Here is a 21565-nt window from a genome sequence, read left to right as displayed (position 1 = left end):
AGAAATGCGCAAAGCATCAGCAGAACACACACACAGAGATAATAACACATTTGTCCATCACTGGGGCTTCCATTATAGGCTACTCTCCCAGAGAGGCAGAAATAAAGCACAGAGTTGTGTTGGAATGAAAAGAGCATCACGTGGCAAGCGTTTGAGCATTTATTTGATATCAGGAACTGGAATTAGTGAGTTGCCCGTTTATAATGTTTGGTGTAAGCAACTTCTCCATGCTTTGATTTTGTATTTGTGAGTCTCACTGTTTACCCCAATCAAGTAATACCTGAAAGTTCATTAGAGACTATTATGGAACTCTTTTTAAGGTGTTTTTTTTTTAACTTCTATCTGAAGGTAGAGGTTATTGTGGATAAATAGAAGGCCAATGTGTAAGAACTGACACAGCTTGTTCCGTAACACACAGTCTTTGAAAAGCGCCCAGGACACAAACAGTTCCAGGTAGTCCACTTTGATGCCGGCAAATGTGAGGACAAATAAAACAATGTGGGTAGATATTCCTTTTAAAGGTGGTGTAAACATGTTTTTGTATGGTTACATAACCGGGTCAAAATGAGCCCTCACATTAGTTGATTTTTCTTTTATAGTCTCCCTTAATGGCGTCATTAACCACAAACCAAACAAATGTTTTATGTTTTGCCTCTCTCCCAATAATTGTAGACGTTGCATCTAATTGGTGGTGCAAATACAGTCTAACATGATTTTCTTAGAATCATTGATTTGTGATTGGTGTGTGATGCGGTTACTATGCAGCACATAATGTAATGGTCTTCTACTCAGCATTCTTATAAGACCAAAATTCAGACATATGCAAATGTAGTGGCTATAAAGATAAACAATGGCCATTATGATTATTGGGCCTCAGCGGAGGTCTGTGCGCCACTGAATGCCACTCTCGATTGTTGTTTTCTGTGACACAGTAAGAAAGTAAATAGCATGAATGTGCTATCACAAAGTCCCCAATGTGTTTATCATTCACCACACAAACAGGGCATTGTTTCTCATTTACAGTGGCTTTCTGGCCATCTGCTGATTTTATATCCCAATATATTTCCCTTCCTTTTAACTCCTTTTCAATCTCCACTGGCTCCGCAGGGACATGTATCTACTTAAAGGGGCAGATCATGCTGCTGCAATTGGGTATTAAAGAGAAAACATCACTGAGAGTTAATTTGTTTTTGTTTATATCGTAAGCAATATAGTGAATGGTCTACTGGCTCTAAAGCAAGCTACAGTGTTAACAGTCATTGAAATGAGCAAGTGTTTGATGTGTAAATAAATTTTCCTCAACACTGGAGCACAGTACTCACTGACGTTCAAACGGCATTAACAATCCGGGTAATCCAATCAGGAACGTATGGCTTTAGTAAACACTTGGTTAGATTGTCACTAGTATGTTTACAAATCGAAGGAAAACAGGCTCGGAGGATGGCAGAATAAATCAACAAGTTGCTGTAGAGCAGATTTTTAGCCAATCCTTTTCTGCATGGTTGTAAACATTCATCTCATGACACGTTGACTCCTCCCGTACATTTGCGCTATATACTGACTGTCTGATGTATGCACAATTGCTCCATTTCAACCATGTTGCTCTTATTTATTTATTATTTATTCATTGCTCTTACGTATTCATTGTATGTGCCTTTTTTTTTTTTTTTTACTTTTTGTATTATTTACTTGAATGTTTTGTTTGTCCGTGGACCAATATAATATAATATAATATAATATAATATAATATAATATAAGATAATATAATATAATATAATATAATATATGTAATATGTCTTGTCACTGGGATAGTAGGAAATGCAATTTCAATCTCTTTGTGAAGATATTGACAATAAAGCAGACTTTGACTTTGGCTTTGATTAGGGTTATATATTTTAATGTCACCTTGAATTTGACAAGGAATGATGGGTGGCGCTCCCGTAACTGTGAACAGTTGTTTGAAGGCTCATAATGGCAGTGGCATTTCATGTTATTTTCCGTTAGCCAGTATATAGAGTTCATTATTATAACATCGGAAGTCAAATGAACCAATGACAAGACAAACCCAAGAGATGACTTCTAGTGTTTGTTCCCAAACATGCAGCAGCAAGACTGGCATCATCTCGGAACGCTATCGCAAGGGAAGGCATGATCAGATCAGCGTGATATTGCAATAATATTGTTGTAATAAAAGATCGCAGACCTTTTCATTTCCGGGATTAGCAGCGTGCAAAGGATCCAGCAGAGATAAACCCACGAGCCCGGCATTGGAATATCACTGTTACTCGCTGCGGGAAGAATTCTTATCATTTCGAGCTGGAAATGTCAAATATGTCATGACTTGGGCAACCTTTGTATGGAGTTTAATGCAGCACAGTGTCATGCCCCCCATAGCTTGACAGTTCCCATTGGAAAGTAAATAACGTTGTCAAATGGAAATTCAACTCCCCAATCAGTAGGGGAGATTACAGCGAGAAGCTTAGCGTTTACCACTTCCATGATTAATTAATGTGTAGGAGACTGAAGCAGAATTTGGGCTGTTTCAGGAGAAGAGCTTGTTGCTGTGTTGCCTCAGGGCCAGAAGGAGGCTTTGAGCACTGTGCCTCCTCCTCACTCAACTCAACAGAAATTTATGAAAATTGTTCTAGAAGTCAGATAGGGAAGATCCCAACATTAACCGTAAGGATATCAAGAAGGAAAATAATTCATTGAGCTTGTTTATTTGTACTTCCCGTCTTTAAAAGATATTTCAATTGCTGTCAATGATATAATTCAATTTAACAGTGGACAATATTTGTAAATAATTTAGCTTAATGTCATTCTTTGCTGCAAATAACCAACTATCGTCTAACCACTCTGAAAACTAATTGGAATAAAATGACATCACACTGGGATTTAGCAGGAACAATTTATGGGCATAATATTTGTACATCATCAAGTCAGATTTTGTGTGCTGTGTCACTATGCGTCACATATTTTCACCTCACGTCGCCCCACTGATGAAATGTAGTCAAAGTCAAGGAAATAGTTTCCTTGCACCAGAAAATCTCAAGTCTATTCTGTAAGCACACTCTCAAAAAGCATTATTGTCTCATTCATGACGTAATACTTGTGAAACATTAGAATTGTATCACTTACTGCGGCAAACTCACAAGCCGTGGGGCAATTCAGTGATTAAAATCAATGTTACTTATCCATTTTGAAGCCAAGTAGGGAAATTCAAACTAGGAATGGAGATTTTAGCTCTTTGTAGCTTGTTGATCTGCAAACATAATAGGATGTGATTTAAAGATTTGATGATGAATGCCTCTTAAAATGATCATTTTGGGAAAAGCTCCAAAATACAATTCACTGACCCCCCACCCCCCCGAAGGGCCCGGGCACACTAGTTTGGTCTGGCAGTTTTAACACATCCTGTATGAGTTTCACACTATTATCGTAAGTGTTTGCAGATCATTCAATGCAACAGCGCTGACTGGCCTTTTTCATGCTCGACTTGATTGCATGCTTGACAGCAGCAGTCACACGCTTGTCTGCGTCGACATGTGCAAGTCCCCGCTGGTCCATTTGTAAAATGCATTTCTGATGGCATCGTCGGTCAGCAGTTTTGTGTGTCATCTACAGAAGAAACATTTTCTCTTACGTTGGGCCAGTTTGGGAAACGCTGCTTTGTTGTGCATCACGAGTGTAACCGATGCCTGGCCCGAAGCGTCTCTATTCCGCCGCCGCCTTCCTGAGATTTGCGGGAAATCCATTTGCTGAGTGACAACAACGCTCACGAGGCTGTTTTGTTCCCTTCACAACTGAAAAATGTTGTTTGAGGAAGCTACCACAACTGATGGCCAAAGGGAATCCGAAATAAGCAATTTACATTTACCCAGAATGGCAACGGCTCTAAAATGACACTGCGAGCATAATGAGAAAATTAACATATAAAATTAAGCAAATGACATGCAAAGATAAATTGTTAATCATGGCGCGAGGGACTCAAATTAATAAATTCCACGCGTGCCGTTCATTGGCAGTCAACCTTGCACCGCGGGAATGACTTTCTATGGCAATCAGTTGCAGATGAGAGTGAACACAAGCGTGTTATTCAACACCAATGAAAGTAGCTCGACACAAACAGGCTGAAAAGATGATTTCTTGGCAATTACAAGGCAATTCCAAACATGGCACGCACAGCATTGAAAGCGGGAACTAAACGTTTTGTTGATCGTTGTCAATCAAAGTGACTCACTGCTGTAATTCAAATCTTTGACTTATCTTCCCCATTACTCATCTCTGAATAAAAATCGTACTGAAAGCGAGGCACTTGCAACGTTTTAAAAAGAAATTCTTGTTTCTAGATGAATAATTGTAAGATTAACGACATAACGGGGATCCCACCTTCCGAACATGACGCAGTTTAAAATTAACTTGGTAGTAAATTCATATGTAAAAAAATGGCACGTGCTGAATTTTTAGAAATTGCTTCTTCCCCATACAGTGCAAACTGTCTTGGCTGGTATTTGTTTTCTTAAGCCACTAACCTTGGACAATGGAAACAACACAAACATCTCAAATGGATCTGTTTATCCTGCAGACACAACACAGGAGCTTGCCCAGAGATGATGCTGAGAAAATGGGGGCACCAAAACCCCCAAGGGCTTCCCCCCCTAAACCATGAGCAAGGAAGGAAGGAAGGAAAGAAGGTACCAAGCGATACGAGCGAATGGCTAAATACAGAAGGCAGAGTGTGACGACAAGCGGGCCTGAAGTGCCACCTCATTACTCAGACGGATATTGGCTGTGGGTGGTCGTCTGTCTGCAACAATCTGAGCCATGCGCAAACATTCATTAGGCAGCTCACCGTGTGACACCAAAGACGTGTCCATGCGTCAACGTGGCCGTGATTAGAACACAGGAAGCAATGCAAGTCCCCAATCTGTTTTCACCAGCAGTTACATTTGCAGTAATGATGATATTACTCTAAAGTGAGATTAGATTGATGCAATGGCAACCAATTATTTTCCTGGAACAACAAGTGCCTTGGGTGCTCTGAATTGTTTAATGCTTGGGTATGTAAATTGGCAGATAGATGTTTGTCCCTTGCTGTCTGTAATGTCATTTTACACAAGCACGCACACACGCGCACACACGCACACGCGCGTTACATCGTGTTATCTAAGAGGTGCAACTTTTTCAGTAGTAAAAATAAAAACTTAAAGTCAGTCACGTGCTGCTCATTCTGTGTGTGTGTGCATGTTTGCATGCGTGTCATTTAATGAGTTGGCCTTCTTTCCGCATAAAACATCAAAAAAAGTGATCACACTGCCAACCTTTTGTTATCATTTCAGAGTCCAATTAGCAAAGTGACACTGTGTTACACTGATAAGTTCCATGCCATGCATAAACAGCGCATATCTTCCAGCTTCACTCTTATCTCTATGCGCCAATTCCACCTGCTGCCCCCCCCCCCCCCCCAAAAAAAAATGCAAAAGGCGCCTTTTCCCACTCAATTTTGTAAGTTGCGTTTGCAGCAGGTGAAGTTCAATTTAATTCCAGGCCAATGCACAAGATCCCAAAGAAGAAAAAAGCCGTCGTCCAAAATTTTTGAGTGAAAAGTTATTCAGCAAATTTCAAAACTACAATTTTATTGTAATATTATGCCTTTTATATTAAAAAACATTTTGCTCATGAAAACAGAAAAAAAAATGGGTTCGTGTTCTCCATAAATAGGACTTATATCCCGTAATAATAAGACTATATAGATAGTAAGAAAAAAATGAAATTAAATCACACAGGGACTCACAGGAATATATTTAAAACTTTTTTTTTTACAAATTGTATTCATTGTAATTTACATTACACATTTCAAAGTTAGATATTAAGGTGGTTGTTGAAGAGTTACGTATTTCCTGAGGTGGTATTTGGTGTAAAACGTTTGTCATGAACTGTCACAGGAATAACACGGAGGTGACTTTTATTGAGGCAGAGGCTCAACAGGCTGTGGATCAACGTCGGGGAAGCAATTACAAAGCAAAGTCCTATCCTACATAAAAACACACTTTCCTCTCAAGGTTACCCCGGCCGGCTCTTCCTCATTCACTCATTCTTTTTACTTACCTCCCTTTTTCCCTGCATTTCTCTCTGGGATGATTTAGTAACATCTGCCTTTGCGCCTTTTACTCATTCCCTCCCTCTCGCCGGCCCTCCTTATCAATTCACCGTTGTATCGCCCCCCCACGCCCCCAACCCGCCACTGACCCTCTCCTACTTGCTGATCTAATTACCGTATTTTCCGGACTATAAGTCGCTCCGGAGTATAAGTCGCACCAGCCATAAAATGCCCCAAAAAGTGAAAAAAAACATATATAAGTCGCTCCGGAGTATAAGTCGCATTTTGGGGGCAATTTATTCGACAAAATCCCACACCAAAAACAGTCATGAACGAGCAACAACAGGCTAAACGATAGCAACAACAGGCTAAACGATAGGTATGCTAACGTGACAAACACAAACAAAGAGCTGAGAACGGGCCTGACGTAACATATAGAGTGATTAAGGACAACTATTACATGAATAACATGTTTATAAAACCATCAGTGTCACTCCAATTCATTAAATAGCAACAACAGGCTAAACGATAGGTATGCTAACGTGACAAACTCAAAGAAAGAGCTGAGAACGGGCCTGACGTAACATATAGAGTGATTAAGGACAACTATTACATGAATAACATGTTTATAAAACCATCGGTGTCACTCCAATTCATTAAATAGCAACAACAGGCTAAACGATAGGTATGCTAACTTGACAAACACAAACAAAGAGCTGAGAACGGGCCTGACGTAACATATAGAGTGATTAAGGACAACTATTACATGAATAACATGTTTATAAAACCATCGGTGTCACTCCAATTCATTAAATCCATCGATCGATCTTTGTCAACAATGGGTGCGCACGGCTGAGGGCGCTTGCGCTTCAAAATATTCCACAGGCTCATATAACGATAGATAAACTATATTTTAAATAACTATAATACAAGCCAATAATATTATCAAACCATCCGTGCACTTTAATTCCATTAAATCCATCGATCAAATTCCTCGTCCTTTGTCAACATCGCCGCGCGTGCGCCCTGACGTCACCCTCGTCTTTATTCCACAGATCTACTATATAACTATATTGTAGCATTAACAAAGTACAAGGATAGACGTAGGTTTGGTAAACGGCTCTTTATTAAACAAAACAAACTTCCAAGCGTGTGGCGGCGTGGACTTCCAGACAGACCGGGCGTGCGTAATGGCCATGTCCGAGCCCCGCGCACCGTTTGCGGACAACCACTCGGCCGATCGTCGGCCCCCGACTCAGTAGAGACCGGGCGTGCGTAAAAGCCATAATAGTTTTTCAAACCTTCTATGTCACTCCAAATCCTTAATTCCTTCAAACTCTTTGTCCTCCGTGTCACTTAGAAATGATCACCGCTAATGATGCCGGTCGTCCTTGTGTGGGCACGTTTGTATGTAAACAACCGGCGCGCCGCGCTACTGACGTCACTTGAAATAGTAATCCATTGGTACATCACGGTTCTCCAAACTTTCTTTCTGCTGCTCGATTACTGTTTTCAGCTGCATATTTTACAACTTGAAGTTTGTAACCTGCAAAATATGAGTTTCTTTTTGGTGCCATTTTTCTTAAGCCCACCCAGTTGATGAGTCACGGCCAACGGTAAAATTTAGAGCGCCCTCATCCAGTTTCGTCTGAAAATATAATTTTTTTTGGTTGTTTTATCAAAGTCAAAGTCTGCTTTATCGTCGATATATTTTTTTTATATACTAAGACACACAAAGAGATTGAAATTACATTTCCTCTATCCCTCGGTGAGATAGTACACATATGCATACAAGCAACACAAAAAAAACCAAGAAGGCACTAACAATGAATAAATAAGAGTATTGAATAAATGATAAATAAACAAATAATAATAAATAATAATAATAAATATAAGAGGAGCAAAAATGGAGCAAGTGTACATACAGCAGACAGTGGACTTGGATATGGTGCTTTAAAGTGTTAATTGCTTTATTTGATGTTTTCTCTATTTTTTATGTTTTGAATATGTTCAAGATAAAGAAATAAAAGCATGTGAAGTGATCAACTATACTAAAAATAACATGGGAAGTGGTCAACTATACTTGTAAGTGATGTCTTAATGATCAAGTAAAAATTTGTGAAAAAAAAACATATATAAGTCGCTCTTGAGTATAAGTCGCCCCCCCATCCAAACTATGAAAAAAACCGCGACTTATAGTCCGGAAATTACGGTACATAGAAGCTCCAGGGGAAACTGTCTTAACCAATTTCACAAGTGCCCTGCCCCCGCCATCCTCCCTATTCCATATTAGACCTGCTGGGGTCAAGTAAGCCATTAAGTGGGAGGTGGGGGTGCAATTGTCTGAACAGAGTGGAGTCGGAGGGTCGGAAATGATGAGGCAAAGCCTGGACGGTCTCCAGTTAAGCATTAGGGAGCAACGTGAGTGGCGTCTCATCATTTGGCACGCGAGCAAACATGAACACAATATAGGCAGCATTAGTTTACTATCAATGATGAATAAGTTGACTTGGCGGGGAGTAAATGGAAAACACACACAGGCGCACACACATTTGGCCGTGATATAGAAATGTTACACTCATTAGCTTCCAGTCCATTACGAGCATGTGCATGGGGCATGTTTTTGAAAAGGCACAATTCCAATCATACTTCTGTCATCGAGAAGATCCCATTTATACACGTGATCGTCCCCTTACCGGATATTGTGCGACTTGCGTTTGATCTCGTGCCAGCAGAGGTTCATGTCCCCGGACTGGTGCGGGCTGCCCCCCCTCAGACGCCTGCACTCGGCCCCTTCCTCCTGGGCCTCACCGTCCACTGCCGACTGGCACGGCACGCAGTGGCATCCCGGCCACGAGGGCCGCCCCGGAGCTGAGGATGCATGGACATACGGACACAGAAGAAAAAAAAACAAGACTCTTAAAATCTAGTTGTGAAGCCTTCGATAAAGTTGCTGTTATGATTGTTGCCACTGGTATGGCTGATTTTGTATAAAAATAAAAAATCTTCCCAATCAATTCAAGTCTTCTCTCAAACCAACATATTTTTTTCATTAGCTTCATTAAAGTGTGCTTTTCTAACCACATCTCCTCCCTATCTGTAGAATTAGGCAAAACACAGCTGATCCAAGCGAGCTTATCTGCTCATGTCGAAAAGGATGTTTCACTCTCCTAATAAATCCCCAAAGGAGTAAAACTTTGAACGTTTGAACAAAGTCTGCAGCACAGACAACAAAGTTCATGCAACAGAGTCAGTTAATATGAAGTGATTTGTAACATCTCATAGGCGTGTATTGTTTTTTTCTCAGATAACGAGAAAAGAAATAAATAAAGGGTCTTTCTTTGCACACTTTAAAAGAGTGAGAGGTTGTGAGGCTAAACTCGAAGAGGTGCAATCCCCTTGATGGAGGTGATGGAAAGGACAAACACTTGTGAAGTGGTGTTGAGGGCAGTAGGAGATATTTCCACTCCATTTTCTTCTTTTGAGCCATTATATTTCACGATCGATAACCACGATCGCTATCGATGGTTTGTCTTTGAAAAACTAACATGCAGTTTGTGAATTTGACGAGGCTATATTTAAATATATATATATATATATATATTTATTAAACAACCTATTCCCTCCTATAAGTTTACTTTGCATTATTCATTAATTCATCATTCTTACTTTGCCCGTTTTTGCCCAATTTGTCTTGCGCCCACTGAAAGTGGTAAAGAAAAAAAAAAAGTATTTTGGGTTGCCGTGTCCACAGCAAACCAAAGCATTCCCCGGCGTATGAATGAGCGGAGACCAGCATTCATCGCACCAACCTACTCCTGCGCTTTTTTTCATCCTCCTGCTCATCTTCTTCCAGCCATTCGCTCTTCTGACCATCACCCTGATTGGATTTCATTTATTTTTAGTTTCCGCGAATCAACAGTTCATCATGTGGTTGCTGTCTCTCGTCATTTCCTCACTTCCTGCCGTGCCTTCTCTTCCTCAGACAGCTCCTTCTAATGCGGCTGACTTGGCGCATGAATCAGCAGTAGGCTCACAACCTGCTGCCTCCTCGCAGTCACTTAGCTGAACAAAAAAAAAAAAAATCACTTAAAGCCTCTTGGAGTGTTTGCTTTGTGAGTAAACGCAAAAGACAAGCACGCCGAGATTGTTTGGATTGGAAATGACGAGTCAGGATGGAAATACATTGTTATTCCCATTAGATCTAACAAAGCGTGACTAATTAAACGCATGAGTAATTCTGCGGTATGATGAAGTGATTAATAGGCTTGCCACATAGATTATAGAGTGGTATGTATCTTGAGATACAAGTGTGTTTCATTTTGATACTGCGCTTGTAAGTAAAAAACACTTCCACCTCAACTCAGCTTTTACAATTGAATTCAAATACCAACAGTTGGCAATAAGTCTTGCTTCAATTGACACTCCTGCTCCTTCAGGGTGCTGTAATACAGACACAAGTACACAACTACATCACTAAACCGCATCATTATTACTGGTAGTCATTTTAAAATAAGGGATAAAAAAAAAAAATCGCTGAGAATTGTCTGTCCACGTGTTGCCCCATCATTTGTGTTTCAACAGTGGTTACTTAAAGTTATAAAACCGAGAGAGATCGGTGTTATTTGTTAGCCTGTGACATTTTGAGTTGTTTGCTAGCATTCCACTAGACAGTGGCGTAAGGCAAAGTTATTTGTAATTCTCTTTAGTTTTATGTTATGTTTGACAGTAGACTTCAATTGACAGACCTCTAAGCTTGTATCTCAAATTTCTGCTCACAGGTCAAAGCCCCCAAAAAAATGGGTTGAACAACATGCTTTTTTCCGTTTTTTTATCCGTCGAAAAAAATTCTGCCTGCGTCAATGTCACTGCGTTTTGTCTATCCAATGTAACGAGTGGCATTCGCCCCCATTCGCCAATCAAATGCAGTCAGCCAGTCACATGACTGCACACAATGTCATTGTAATTATTTAGAGCATAACTTTGTTCTTTTACTCGACTCATGCAAAAATACTCAACATTAATTTGTCTCCGCTTTGTGATGGAGAACAATCAAATAACATTCAAAGCAATCATATTGTTGAAAAGGATGTGCAGAAATCATCATATGTCAGAGCCACATCTTGTAGACATGCATCATGCAGGCATGTACCAACCCAAAATGGGTCTGGTCTTGCCAACATGAGTCAGCCTGGATACATGATTTGATATTCATAAGCATGATTGGATGCGACGTTGCTCAGCCAAGCGCATGTACGGCGTCACTTAAAGAAAGGCAGCAGGGATTTCCCTTGCATTACAATACAGACATGCCTTTACAAAGAGATGCAATAAGTACATCTGGTTCAGTCGACAGCTAATAGCCTCATTATATAATAATTGGTAGAATATAAAAGCATGTCTGCCTAACAGTTCTGGGTTCAAATATTGTCTTGTGCAGGCTACCTCTCCTGCTTTTATATTGTCCATGGGTGTAAATGTGAGTTTGAAAGTGAAAACATTCTCACCTATTTGAAGATTATTTGCCCAATTGCAATAACACAATTATTGTTCAAAGAAGTTGCTCTTTGCAGAAAAATAGAAATGCAAGACAACAGCAATGGATCTCACTGAATATTGTGTCATGAATTCCAATATGAAAGTCAATAGGAAAGAAAGGACTTTTCCACTTCACTTGACTCGCTTTGTTTGGAAGAATGGATTTTTCAATTCAATATACATAACAGGGGGTCCTCTGTTTACAATGGTGTGTTTCTGCTTCATTCACATCGGTATAGCTACGATGGATATTGGATTTGTGTCAACATTTGGCAGAGATGGTAAAGGGCGTATGCACTTTAGTAGAAGTCCCAATACGCTGGGGAAAATATAGTTACTGATTTGACCCCTAAAGTACATTTAAAAAAAAGGTACTTAAAAGTGCCTAAAAATACAAAAACACTTAGTTAGTCTTATACAATGCTATATTACTCATTGAGAATTTTATTTGAGTAGATCTTACAGGTATCTTGATGTATTTGTTTTTTCCGTGACATTTGGGAAAGAAAAAAAAAAAAAACACCAGTAAATTTTGTCAATCAAAAATATTGACCAAGGCTTGCATGGCGCAAAAAACAAAGCTCCACAAAGCCCAACTGTTGTCAAAATGAAGCTCCTCAACTCACTTCCACATAGTTCCTTGGCTTCAACATGCCATCAGATGGAAGCAAAGTACTAGTTTTGTCAAAATGAAGCTCCTTAACTAAGTTCCTTGACACAAGGACGCCAAAATATTGCTTTTAATAAGAGTTTCTTTCATGAGAATGGATGGGGAAACATTTTTATTTGGCATGAAGCATTTTTATGAGTTGTTAAGCATGTAAATTAAGACTAAAACAATAATATTTTGTTGAAATCAAAGAAACCAGTTTTAATGAGAAATTTGAGTACCTCTGTAAATCCCAACGGTCCAGACAATTGCCTGTGTTTGCCAAATGTGAAGTTTGCCCTTTCCATAAGTACCAGTACTTCTACTGTTAATTTTCATTTATTGACTGGAACGACTTGAGCTGGGTGGTTGCTTCTAGTCTCGGCTAGCATTTGAGTCTTTTGCCCACATTGCGTTCAATGAACACACCGTCCTAATGGGACATTTCCTTCCCAGAGAGCCTAGTAAAATATTCATCCGCAGTGACAGATGGTGCGATTGTACTGAAATGGAACTAATTCCACACAGTAATTGCGAAACACATCCTTCTGTCAGCCAGCGAGAGCCCACAACACTTTGTAATGCTTTTACACCCAGTTAAAACGCTGCACACAAGCGTTTAAAAACCATTGAGCGCCGTCCAAAACGAGGTGCCAAGCTCAGATATGGACGCCCGGAAATAGTCAGCTGGCCTCTATTGGAGGTGTTAAACTCTCATTCAAATCTTGAGCAAATAAATGCCAAGTCAACAATAACACAGTTTGGCAGCCAGCTGTTGAAATATCCGCTCGGTGGAAGTGGAAACCGGCATTTTTGCTGAGTCAAAGTAAGCTCTCGGCTGGTGTTTGTGATGTGGGTTAGTGGAGGTTGGCGCACTGTGCTAATCTGGCGGGCGCCCCTTGGCGGGCGCTGGCTCTGAGGAGGATGAAACCAAAGCAGCCCTTTGCAGCTGGAAGAGACACACACACAAACACTAAAGCCACTATTCGTAGTCAACATGCTGGATCATGTTCAGGAAATGACACCAGCCCAAGAGGACACAAAATAGGACCAAAAAACATTCTGAATTTGTATCGGCATCAGATTTGACAGTTTACTTGGTAAATTAAAACAAGCAAGGTCAGCGTTATTTCTATACACAGTGAACTCCCGCGCACATTCCACAAACTTGCTTTTTAAGTTCATTAAAAAAATAAATCTTTTGGGTCTAGGGACTCATTCCAAAGGAGAAATTTTAGGAAGGAGCCAGTCATAACCCTAACACCAATGAAACAGAACTATGTACCAAGAGTACTGCCAAAGTTCACAGGAATGAAAAAGTTGGCTCTCAATATTATGAGAACAGTTTTCTTCCTTAATGAAGAAAAATAAATTGCCCTTAGATTAAAAAAAGATTTTTTTTCCAAGAGAAAGTCATAATATAATATTAAAAGTTTAAAGAAATGTGAATTAAAATAATATAACTTTGTTCTCTTGTCAGGCATTTTACTTTGTCATGACAAAAGACGGCAATATTCTTAAAAAAAAAAAAAAAAATCATAGGGCTTTTGTTCTACCTGAAAAAAAAGCAGACTTTATACGGTAACGTAAATTTTTTACCTTGGACACGGCGGACCAATTGGTTTGTTTGCTCAGTCAGATTTCGTAGGTATGCAATTAAAAAAAATTAAAATACTACAATTTATTGCACATAAGTGTTCCTAGGGCACCACTTTGAGAAGAACTGCTCTTAACTGTGCCATCAGTGAGAATGTGAGTGCTTGCCTATCCAGTATGTACGATCAACTGACGACCAACCCACGGTTTATCCCACCTTCTTTACAAATTCAGTTCGGATAGGCTCCAGCTACCTCTAATGAGGACAAGCGTTCTGGAAAATGAACCTGAACGATTGCCATCCTCCTCCTGTTACCCTCCATCGCCACTGTTCTTCATCATGCTGCCTGTGTTTTGCCCTCCGACCGCATATTTTATTATCCTTCGTACTCGATTATCTTTTCCATGTGACAATAATTTGCCCCCAAGCGAACATAGCGTCCCCATACTAATTTATATTTCCAAGGTGCCATTGCAGTTCTTTGTCCTGGAAAGACTAAGTGGAAATGAGAAGTGTGTGTGCTGTGTGTATGTTTGTTTAAGTAACCATAACAGCTTTACAGCTAATAAAATCAAATCATGTACACAACTTGGTAGGGTCGTTGAATGTAACATTGTGCCCTCTATTTGTTTTGATTATAGTCTTTTTTTATTAGCTCTTCTCTGAGAGAATTATTTGCCCCAAACAAACATGCCATCTACACACTAATTTATTTTTGCGATGGATTCAAGTGACGGATTTATTTGTGCTGACTCAGTAGGAAAATATATTGTATCGCTTTCTTATGAAAAGCAAGCATCTTTCGATTTCTTTCAGTTTTTTTTTTACTGAACAGAAACCGCAGTATAGCATATAATGCATTTTATATATATTTATATATCGGGTCCTTTACATAGCAAAATCTCAAGGCCCACAGGTAAAAAAATAAATAAGGCATAGTCCACTGCATGAAGGTATGATATAGTAGAATAGGGTCATTTAATTATTAATTAATTAAATATGTGCAGCTTAAACAACAAGAGGTTCTAGAATTGAACCTTATTGCACGCCTGGCCTCATGTCACACGACGTTGTGTGAGTGTGAAAAGTAATTAAACTGAAAACATTTTGCAAAAATTCTGAAATTTAAGTTAATTTTTTATTATTGAGAATTTATTCAAGTACCAAATATAAGTATTTGTCCAGGTTTCAGATTATTGATATGCTACTTTGTGTTATGCGTGATTCGTAGAATTTTGATATTTTATAGTACTTATTTTAATCAATATATTCTTTAACAAGTGCTATGAGAAATAATCAAAGAGAAATCTTTCCAGCAATAAATAATAAAGTTAAAGTTTTAATTATGATGAATAGTGGTTTAAAAAGTTGAATAATATTACATCTGACAATTGACTGAACTAAACTATACTATCATGGTACCCAATTTTCAAAGCCTCTGAGAGAAAGAACAAACCTCAGTTAATGGGGTGTAATACTGTATATACGCAGTGGGACGTTGAAAGTGGAGCAATTTGACACAAAAGAGGATTTAAAACATATCACTCTATAAGTTAAGAAGATTATTTCATCACTCAAGTGTTAGAATGACATAAAAAGGCATTTTGGGGATTAGTGGAGACATAAAACTATTCCTTGCGGCAACACTTGACAACATAGAGTGTCAAGTGAATAAGTCCAAAACATGGGAATCAATGGATCGTGACGCCCCCTTGTTTCCCCAAATAATATTTTTTCTCAAAAGCAGGCACCAAATTAAGTATTAATAAATGAAATAAGTATGAAAGACATGAATGCACGAACGGCTTTACAACGGTGATTAAAAGAGCACAGAAACGTGCTGTAATGTGGAAGGACGGGATGTCTACTTGTGAAAGGAGGCAATTTCGCAAAGCTCAAATGAAATCCCTGCTAATTAAGATGGGTTTCATGCACTACAATGACTTGAAGATGAAATATTTTCATATGACAAAGTCACAGAGCTGTCAGCAGACACTTCAGTACAGCCTCTGTGTGCACTTTTACCACTATCGCCTTTCTTTTGGTGTGTATATCGACTCAAATAACCTCACATGACATATATTGTACACATCTGGCCTGACCTTCTGAGTGCATTACGACATTGGTGGTATTTATACAATGGCAATGGAACTAATCACTGCACAAGAATACTTTTTATTAATGTACAAAGTGTAGTGGTTATCCTGCTGATTAGCATCTTCATGTCTTGTACAAACATTTCACCGAGAAGCCTCAAGAGTCGAGCTAACCGTTGGGTTAGCAGGCCCTGCTAGCCTGCTAGTTAGTTACGACTCATTTTTCTCTTAAATATCTGGTGTTTCTGGCCACAACAATTACCGTATTTTCCGCACTATAAGGCGCACCTAAAAACCTCAAATTTTCTCAAAAGCCGACTGACAGTGCGCCTTATAATCAGGTGTGCCTTATATATGGACTAATATTGAGCCACTACAGCAGGCGTGTCCAAAGCCCGTCCCGCGGGCCAAATGTATATATCTTATATATGGACAAAGTTTTAAAATGGGTCATTCATTGAAGGTGCGCCTTATCATCCGGTGCGCCTTATATATGGACAAAGTTTTAAAATGGGTCATTCATTGAAGGTGCGCCTTATAATCCGGTGCGCCTTATACAAGGACAAAGTTTTAAAATGGGCCATTCATTGAAGGTGTGCCTTATAATCTGGTGCGCCTTATAGTGCAGAAAACACGGTACTCAGGAGACGCTTGTTATTTCGCACCATTATAAGCAGCATGCTTTCAACAACCCCATTTTAGCCAGTACATTGCGTCCAGGATGTGATATGAAGAGGGATGAGAGTAGTAAGCGCTTTAAAGTAAATTGAAGCGAGTGAAAAATTCGAATGAACCAATGTGGTTTTCACTCACCAATGGACAAATTACCGGCTATTAGAAAACCACAGTTGCTTGTTTATTTTCAACCTCAGCTTGTAGCAACTGTGAGTGACGTCATGCTACCCATAATTCTGCCTACATGTGTATTCTAACAAATTACTCTTGGTAGTAGGGCGGGCTATATCACTGGATTTTCCCCTGAAATTCTACAGTTAGATTTTTTTATGAACTGCATAAGCCTTGTTAAAGGTCTGTCTGAGTGGTTTAAATTTTTTTTTATAAATTATGGATACTCCACTTCTGTCCACTACAGTTCAAGAAAAGGCCAACATTCGAAGGGATTCATGTAAAACTAATAAAGCTATTACTCAAAGCTCAGGAAGCCGTTTCCGTTAGAAACTATTGCACCTTGACTGCAGTCGCCTTGATGTTGAACATGTTCAAACGGATGTAAAAAAGCTTTTCGAGCTAGGTTAATTCGGAAGCTCATTATGGAAGCAGCAAGGGGGGGGGGGGTGCTTTTGACAGCGTGTGACATTTGGCCGTGCGCTCAAAAGTCCACGCTCAGCTGTCAGGCATGTCGCTTCCGATTTGCTGAGGAAGTCGCAGCCACTCCAGGAGACGCGAGGCCGGCTGACAGCTGGCTGTCCATTAAAAAATGAAAAATAAAAATAGGAGACTGGATTTAACAGTGGAGCAAAATTCATATAGCTTGACTTCCTGTATAAATCAAATGACTGACTCACATGGGAGAAGAATTCAAGCACATTTATATACAAAAAAAAGCACAAGAGCGCTTTGGTTTGTGTCGCAAACAAGCATCCGTGTTGGAATAAGTATGTAATTGGGACAGTGGGCACAAATCCAGTGTGAAAGCATCTGTTTGCATAATTGGGGCCATATCTGGGCTCTTTTCACTGACCATAGAAGAAAAAAAAAAACAAGTTTTATTTATATTACATTAATTTACAAGTACACACTGAAACAGATTGGGCTAAAAGAGAATCGTGATTCAAACGTATTAACCTTGACACAAAAAAGTCGTTCTCCACACCGCTGAGGAAACATTTTCACAGAAAAGTATGAACACTGAAATAATGATGAATGTATTTGTAGTGTATAATATTGGCCTGTTTTGTAAAACACAACGTATGAATGGCAACAGGTGGATACACAGGTTAACTGTACCTTCTGCCAATGAAGTCGAAGAAGCATGTTTCTAATTTTATTTTATTTTTTTTTAATCAAGGGACCACACAGCGTGTGGTGGCAGGTCAAATTCTGCCGGTTGCAAAACAGTGCGTAAGCCTTTCAGAAGAAATATTAGCGTGAACCCGAAGCTACGTTACTGTAAATCAATGCTAATGCACTTTCTCTCTGATTGGTGGGAACCAGATTGCAGGTGGGCAGGAAAAGACCGCTGTGAATAATTTGTTTCCATTAAAGCAACTCTCGGGTGGATTTTCATGCACTAATGATGAGCTAATGATATAGAGAGGTCCATAAAATATTCATCTTGATCTCATCTGGTGTAAAACATCAAAATCTACACATTAACACGGCCTTGTTGAACCGCTTAGTTCAACACACACCGCTGGAACGATTTCCGGGATGTTTACAATGTTTTCCCTTATAAACATCACCGTCATAACAACATAATAAACTGATTGAAGCCCTGGCAAAGAAAATTGCTCCTTTCACTGAAGGCCAGCGAGGAGAGGACTGACCTGACATTTAGGAACGCTGCCTTAATGTGTTTTCCAGCCGCACTCATGATAATAGCGACGGATGATAAATTGGCAGCGGCTGTTATAAATGATAAACCGTCATCAACGCAAACTATTTCAGTCATGGTCTGAACAGAAATAATGGTTGTGTTTTGTGTTAAATGTCAGGAAGACAGACTTTAATAGAGTGTTTCATGTCATTCGAGGACAAAGCATAGTTCTACTTTTAGCAATCTTGAGCTTAATGTAAAAAATTGTTTGGACTTCAGAAGCAATTGCAGTAGAGAAGAACAGATTACTCAGAGGGAAGAAAAATAACATCTTGCGTCAATCAATCTTTAATACGAGACTATGCCATTATGACAACATTTCCCAGGTGTCTCATAAAATATTTGTCAAAGTACCCAAAGGATCACGAATTACAGCAAAGCCATCACTCTCTCGAAACAGTCCCTTTTTCAAGCTGTTTATGAGATACATTGTCTCATACAAAGAATAGAATATCAGACAAGATTTAAAGAACCCGATATTCGCAGTAAATGAAATCAGTCAATTTGAATCATTTGACAAGCTGGTGCAGGTGTTTCCACTGCAGCGATTGAACGTAGTAACAAAGTGTCACGCGTTTGCACATTAATGCGGCGTGACAACATGCAAAGCTTGACAGTCTCGTCTTTGGAATCAATACAAGAAAAAAATGCTTGATGCTTTCCATTACTGTGCACCTGCTTGTCACTTCTGCCGAGTCTGACAGCAGCCAACCACTCGCTTGTTTCTGCCCTTGCTGCTCTCAGACACACACACGCACGACTGAAATACTTTGGTTCACACACGCTCACATGCATTACTTTAAACACACACAAAAAAATACCAAAATGATCCCACGCGCACACACACGTACACAGACAACTGAAACATTTTCATATTCATTCTTAAAAACACAAACCCACGTGCAAACACAACAAAAAGTTGTTGTTTTTTTAATCCCAATAATATGCTGTAATTGTGTCTACTGGATGTGAGTGAACGCTGCCACGACTTGCTGCCGATGCTCTCCGGTGATTTTTTATGGTATTTTATGTGCGGTGACCTTGAGTGCCTTGAAAGGCGCCTTATAAATAAAATGTATTATTATTATTATTATTATCATTACTATTATAAAAGTTTTACGGATTATTTTTCCATTCTCATACACTGCTGAAATGTGCTCATACACAAAACTGGAATGTTCTCATGAACACAAATAAAATGCTTCCTAAATTACCTAATGTATATTTGTGTATATTTCTTCATGAGGATTTCACTAGTGTGTGTAAGATTTTTTTTTTTTTTTATTGTGTACGTGAAAGTGTTTCAGTTGGGACTTGTAGTAGACACACATACACATTCACGCAGGCACACAAAGCAGCACACTGACAAGTTCTCATGAAATAATTACTGTTCAATTCCCAGCCAAACTCTGCCAGAGCTCTTGCGGGCTTTGACCCAAGTAGCTTTCACTCTCTTAATTATCCATCTCGCTTTATTATGTAATATACAACAGCGCAAACAGATGCTGTTGGGAGCGGCGCTCTGAAGTCCGATTAAGGTGTTTCCAGCACAAGCGTGACATGTGATTTCCACCCTGGAAATCACTTGCGAGCTGCTGTGAGGGGGGGGGGGGGGGGGGGGGGGGGCAGGAAGGCCAAGTTGATATTTTCTGATTAGAAGCCATTGGAGCAATTTTCCGGTCGCCTGAATATTTCATTCAAAACAATCCTCCAGTTTTGCATATTTCCAAGATAACTTGATACTTTAAATCACCAGCCGGAGCTTGGGGGTCGGCAAAATTGTTTGGAGGAAACGTTTGAGAAGCCATGCCTAAAATATACACTTGCCGCACTCCCAGATGATGGTGGGAAACACTCAATTCTGTTTCAATGAGAGCCGAGCCCCAGTGGGAAGCGAGTCTTTAATCATTCGTCTAACCACACTCGTAAAGCATCCGCCTCCGCGGGGCAACTCGCTAGGTAAACAATACCATTAGTCTGTCATGATCCAAAATGAAGATTTTGCCACATGCATCTAGTTACATCAGAGCAGCGCTAAAGCAAGAGGAATTGATTTGTGTGTCTTTTTCTGGTTCTGTGTGATTTTTATAAAAGTTACAAGAAACGTTTTCTTGGGTGCAGGTTTTAGTTTCGAGAATACAAACAACAGTTCCACGTTTGATCGTTAAAGGAGTAGTCAACCTCAATATTTTATTTGTAGTAATATGTTCTTTGCAGCCCAACTAGTTTTATGTTTCATTTGTGCGATATGAGTTAAACAAGCAAAATTCTGCTGTTTTTATCCATCTCATCGGGTGGCCATTTTGCCACTTGATGTCAACTGAAAATGACATCACAGTTGCCAGGTCGCAGGTCACACAATCAGTCACTGCTCACTAGTTTTTCTGAAGCAGTAAAACGTATTATAGAGTGCTGTTATTCTTTTTAAAAATACTTTACATGGTTGCTGAACGAACTAAAGCTGCACAATTCATTTTTTTAAACTTAATTTCGTTTTTATTTTACTATGCTCCTGCAGGCGCCATACTTTTCTAGTATGCATTTTTTTTTATGTGACCGTCAGCCTATTCATTGATTGATTGATAGAACTTTATTTATCCCACAGTGGGGAAATGGGGCAAATAGTCCTTTTTATGTCCATTTATTGTATCTGTTTATTGATTTTCTATTTTCTTGTCTTAAGTGTTTCTTGAGCTCTCGCAAACTCTATCCCAATGTGGTCTTCCACAAATGGCGAATAAACTGGCTCTGACTCTGCTGTTTTTGTGGTGAGGGGCTTGAATGGATTTAAGGCATTTCCATTTCCAAAGATGATCTCAAGATTTCTCGAGCCACCACTGTATTATTTTTTTGTCTTCTGCAGAGAGTAGAGACATGATTAAATGGAAGGGCTGTACAGAAGCAGGAAAACAGGACATGGTATGTGCAAAGCACCAAAATAGAAACCAGTCTGCCCCCTCTCACAACATCCCCCATCACAGTGCATCCTCTCGCCTCTCTGCGGAGACACGGAGGCAGCGGTGGCACC

The 21565-nt window shown here is 39.5% G+C and overlaps 1 protein-coding gene across 3 annotated transcripts in view; it reads right to left on the bottom strand.

The window, feature by feature from the left end:
- Positions 1–21565, bottom strand: part of drp2 (dystrophin related protein 2) — a 102680-nt gene that overhangs the window by 41207 nt on the left and 39908 nt on the right. For all 3 annotated transcript variants that reach the window (XM_049754888.2, XM_049754881.2, XM_049754897.2), the window contains exon 3: positions 8797–8971. In XM_049754888.2, coding sequence (XP_049610845.1) covers positions 8797–8843 — 47 coding nt within the window. In that variant the 5' untranslated portion in view covers positions 8844–8971. The remainder of the gene's footprint in view (positions 1–8796; positions 8972–21565) is intronic.

The sequence above is a fragment of the Syngnathus scovelli genome, chromosome 1 (genome assembly GCF_024217435.2).
Source record: "Syngnathus scovelli strain Florida chromosome 1, RoL_Ssco_1.2, whole genome shotgun sequence".
Classification (NCBI taxonomy): domain Eukaryota; kingdom Metazoa; phylum Chordata; class Actinopteri; order Syngnathiformes; family Syngnathidae; genus Syngnathus; species Syngnathus scovelli.
The sequence above is the reverse complement of the archived record's forward strand: the minus strand, read 5'-3'. Positions and strand labels throughout refer to the sequence as shown.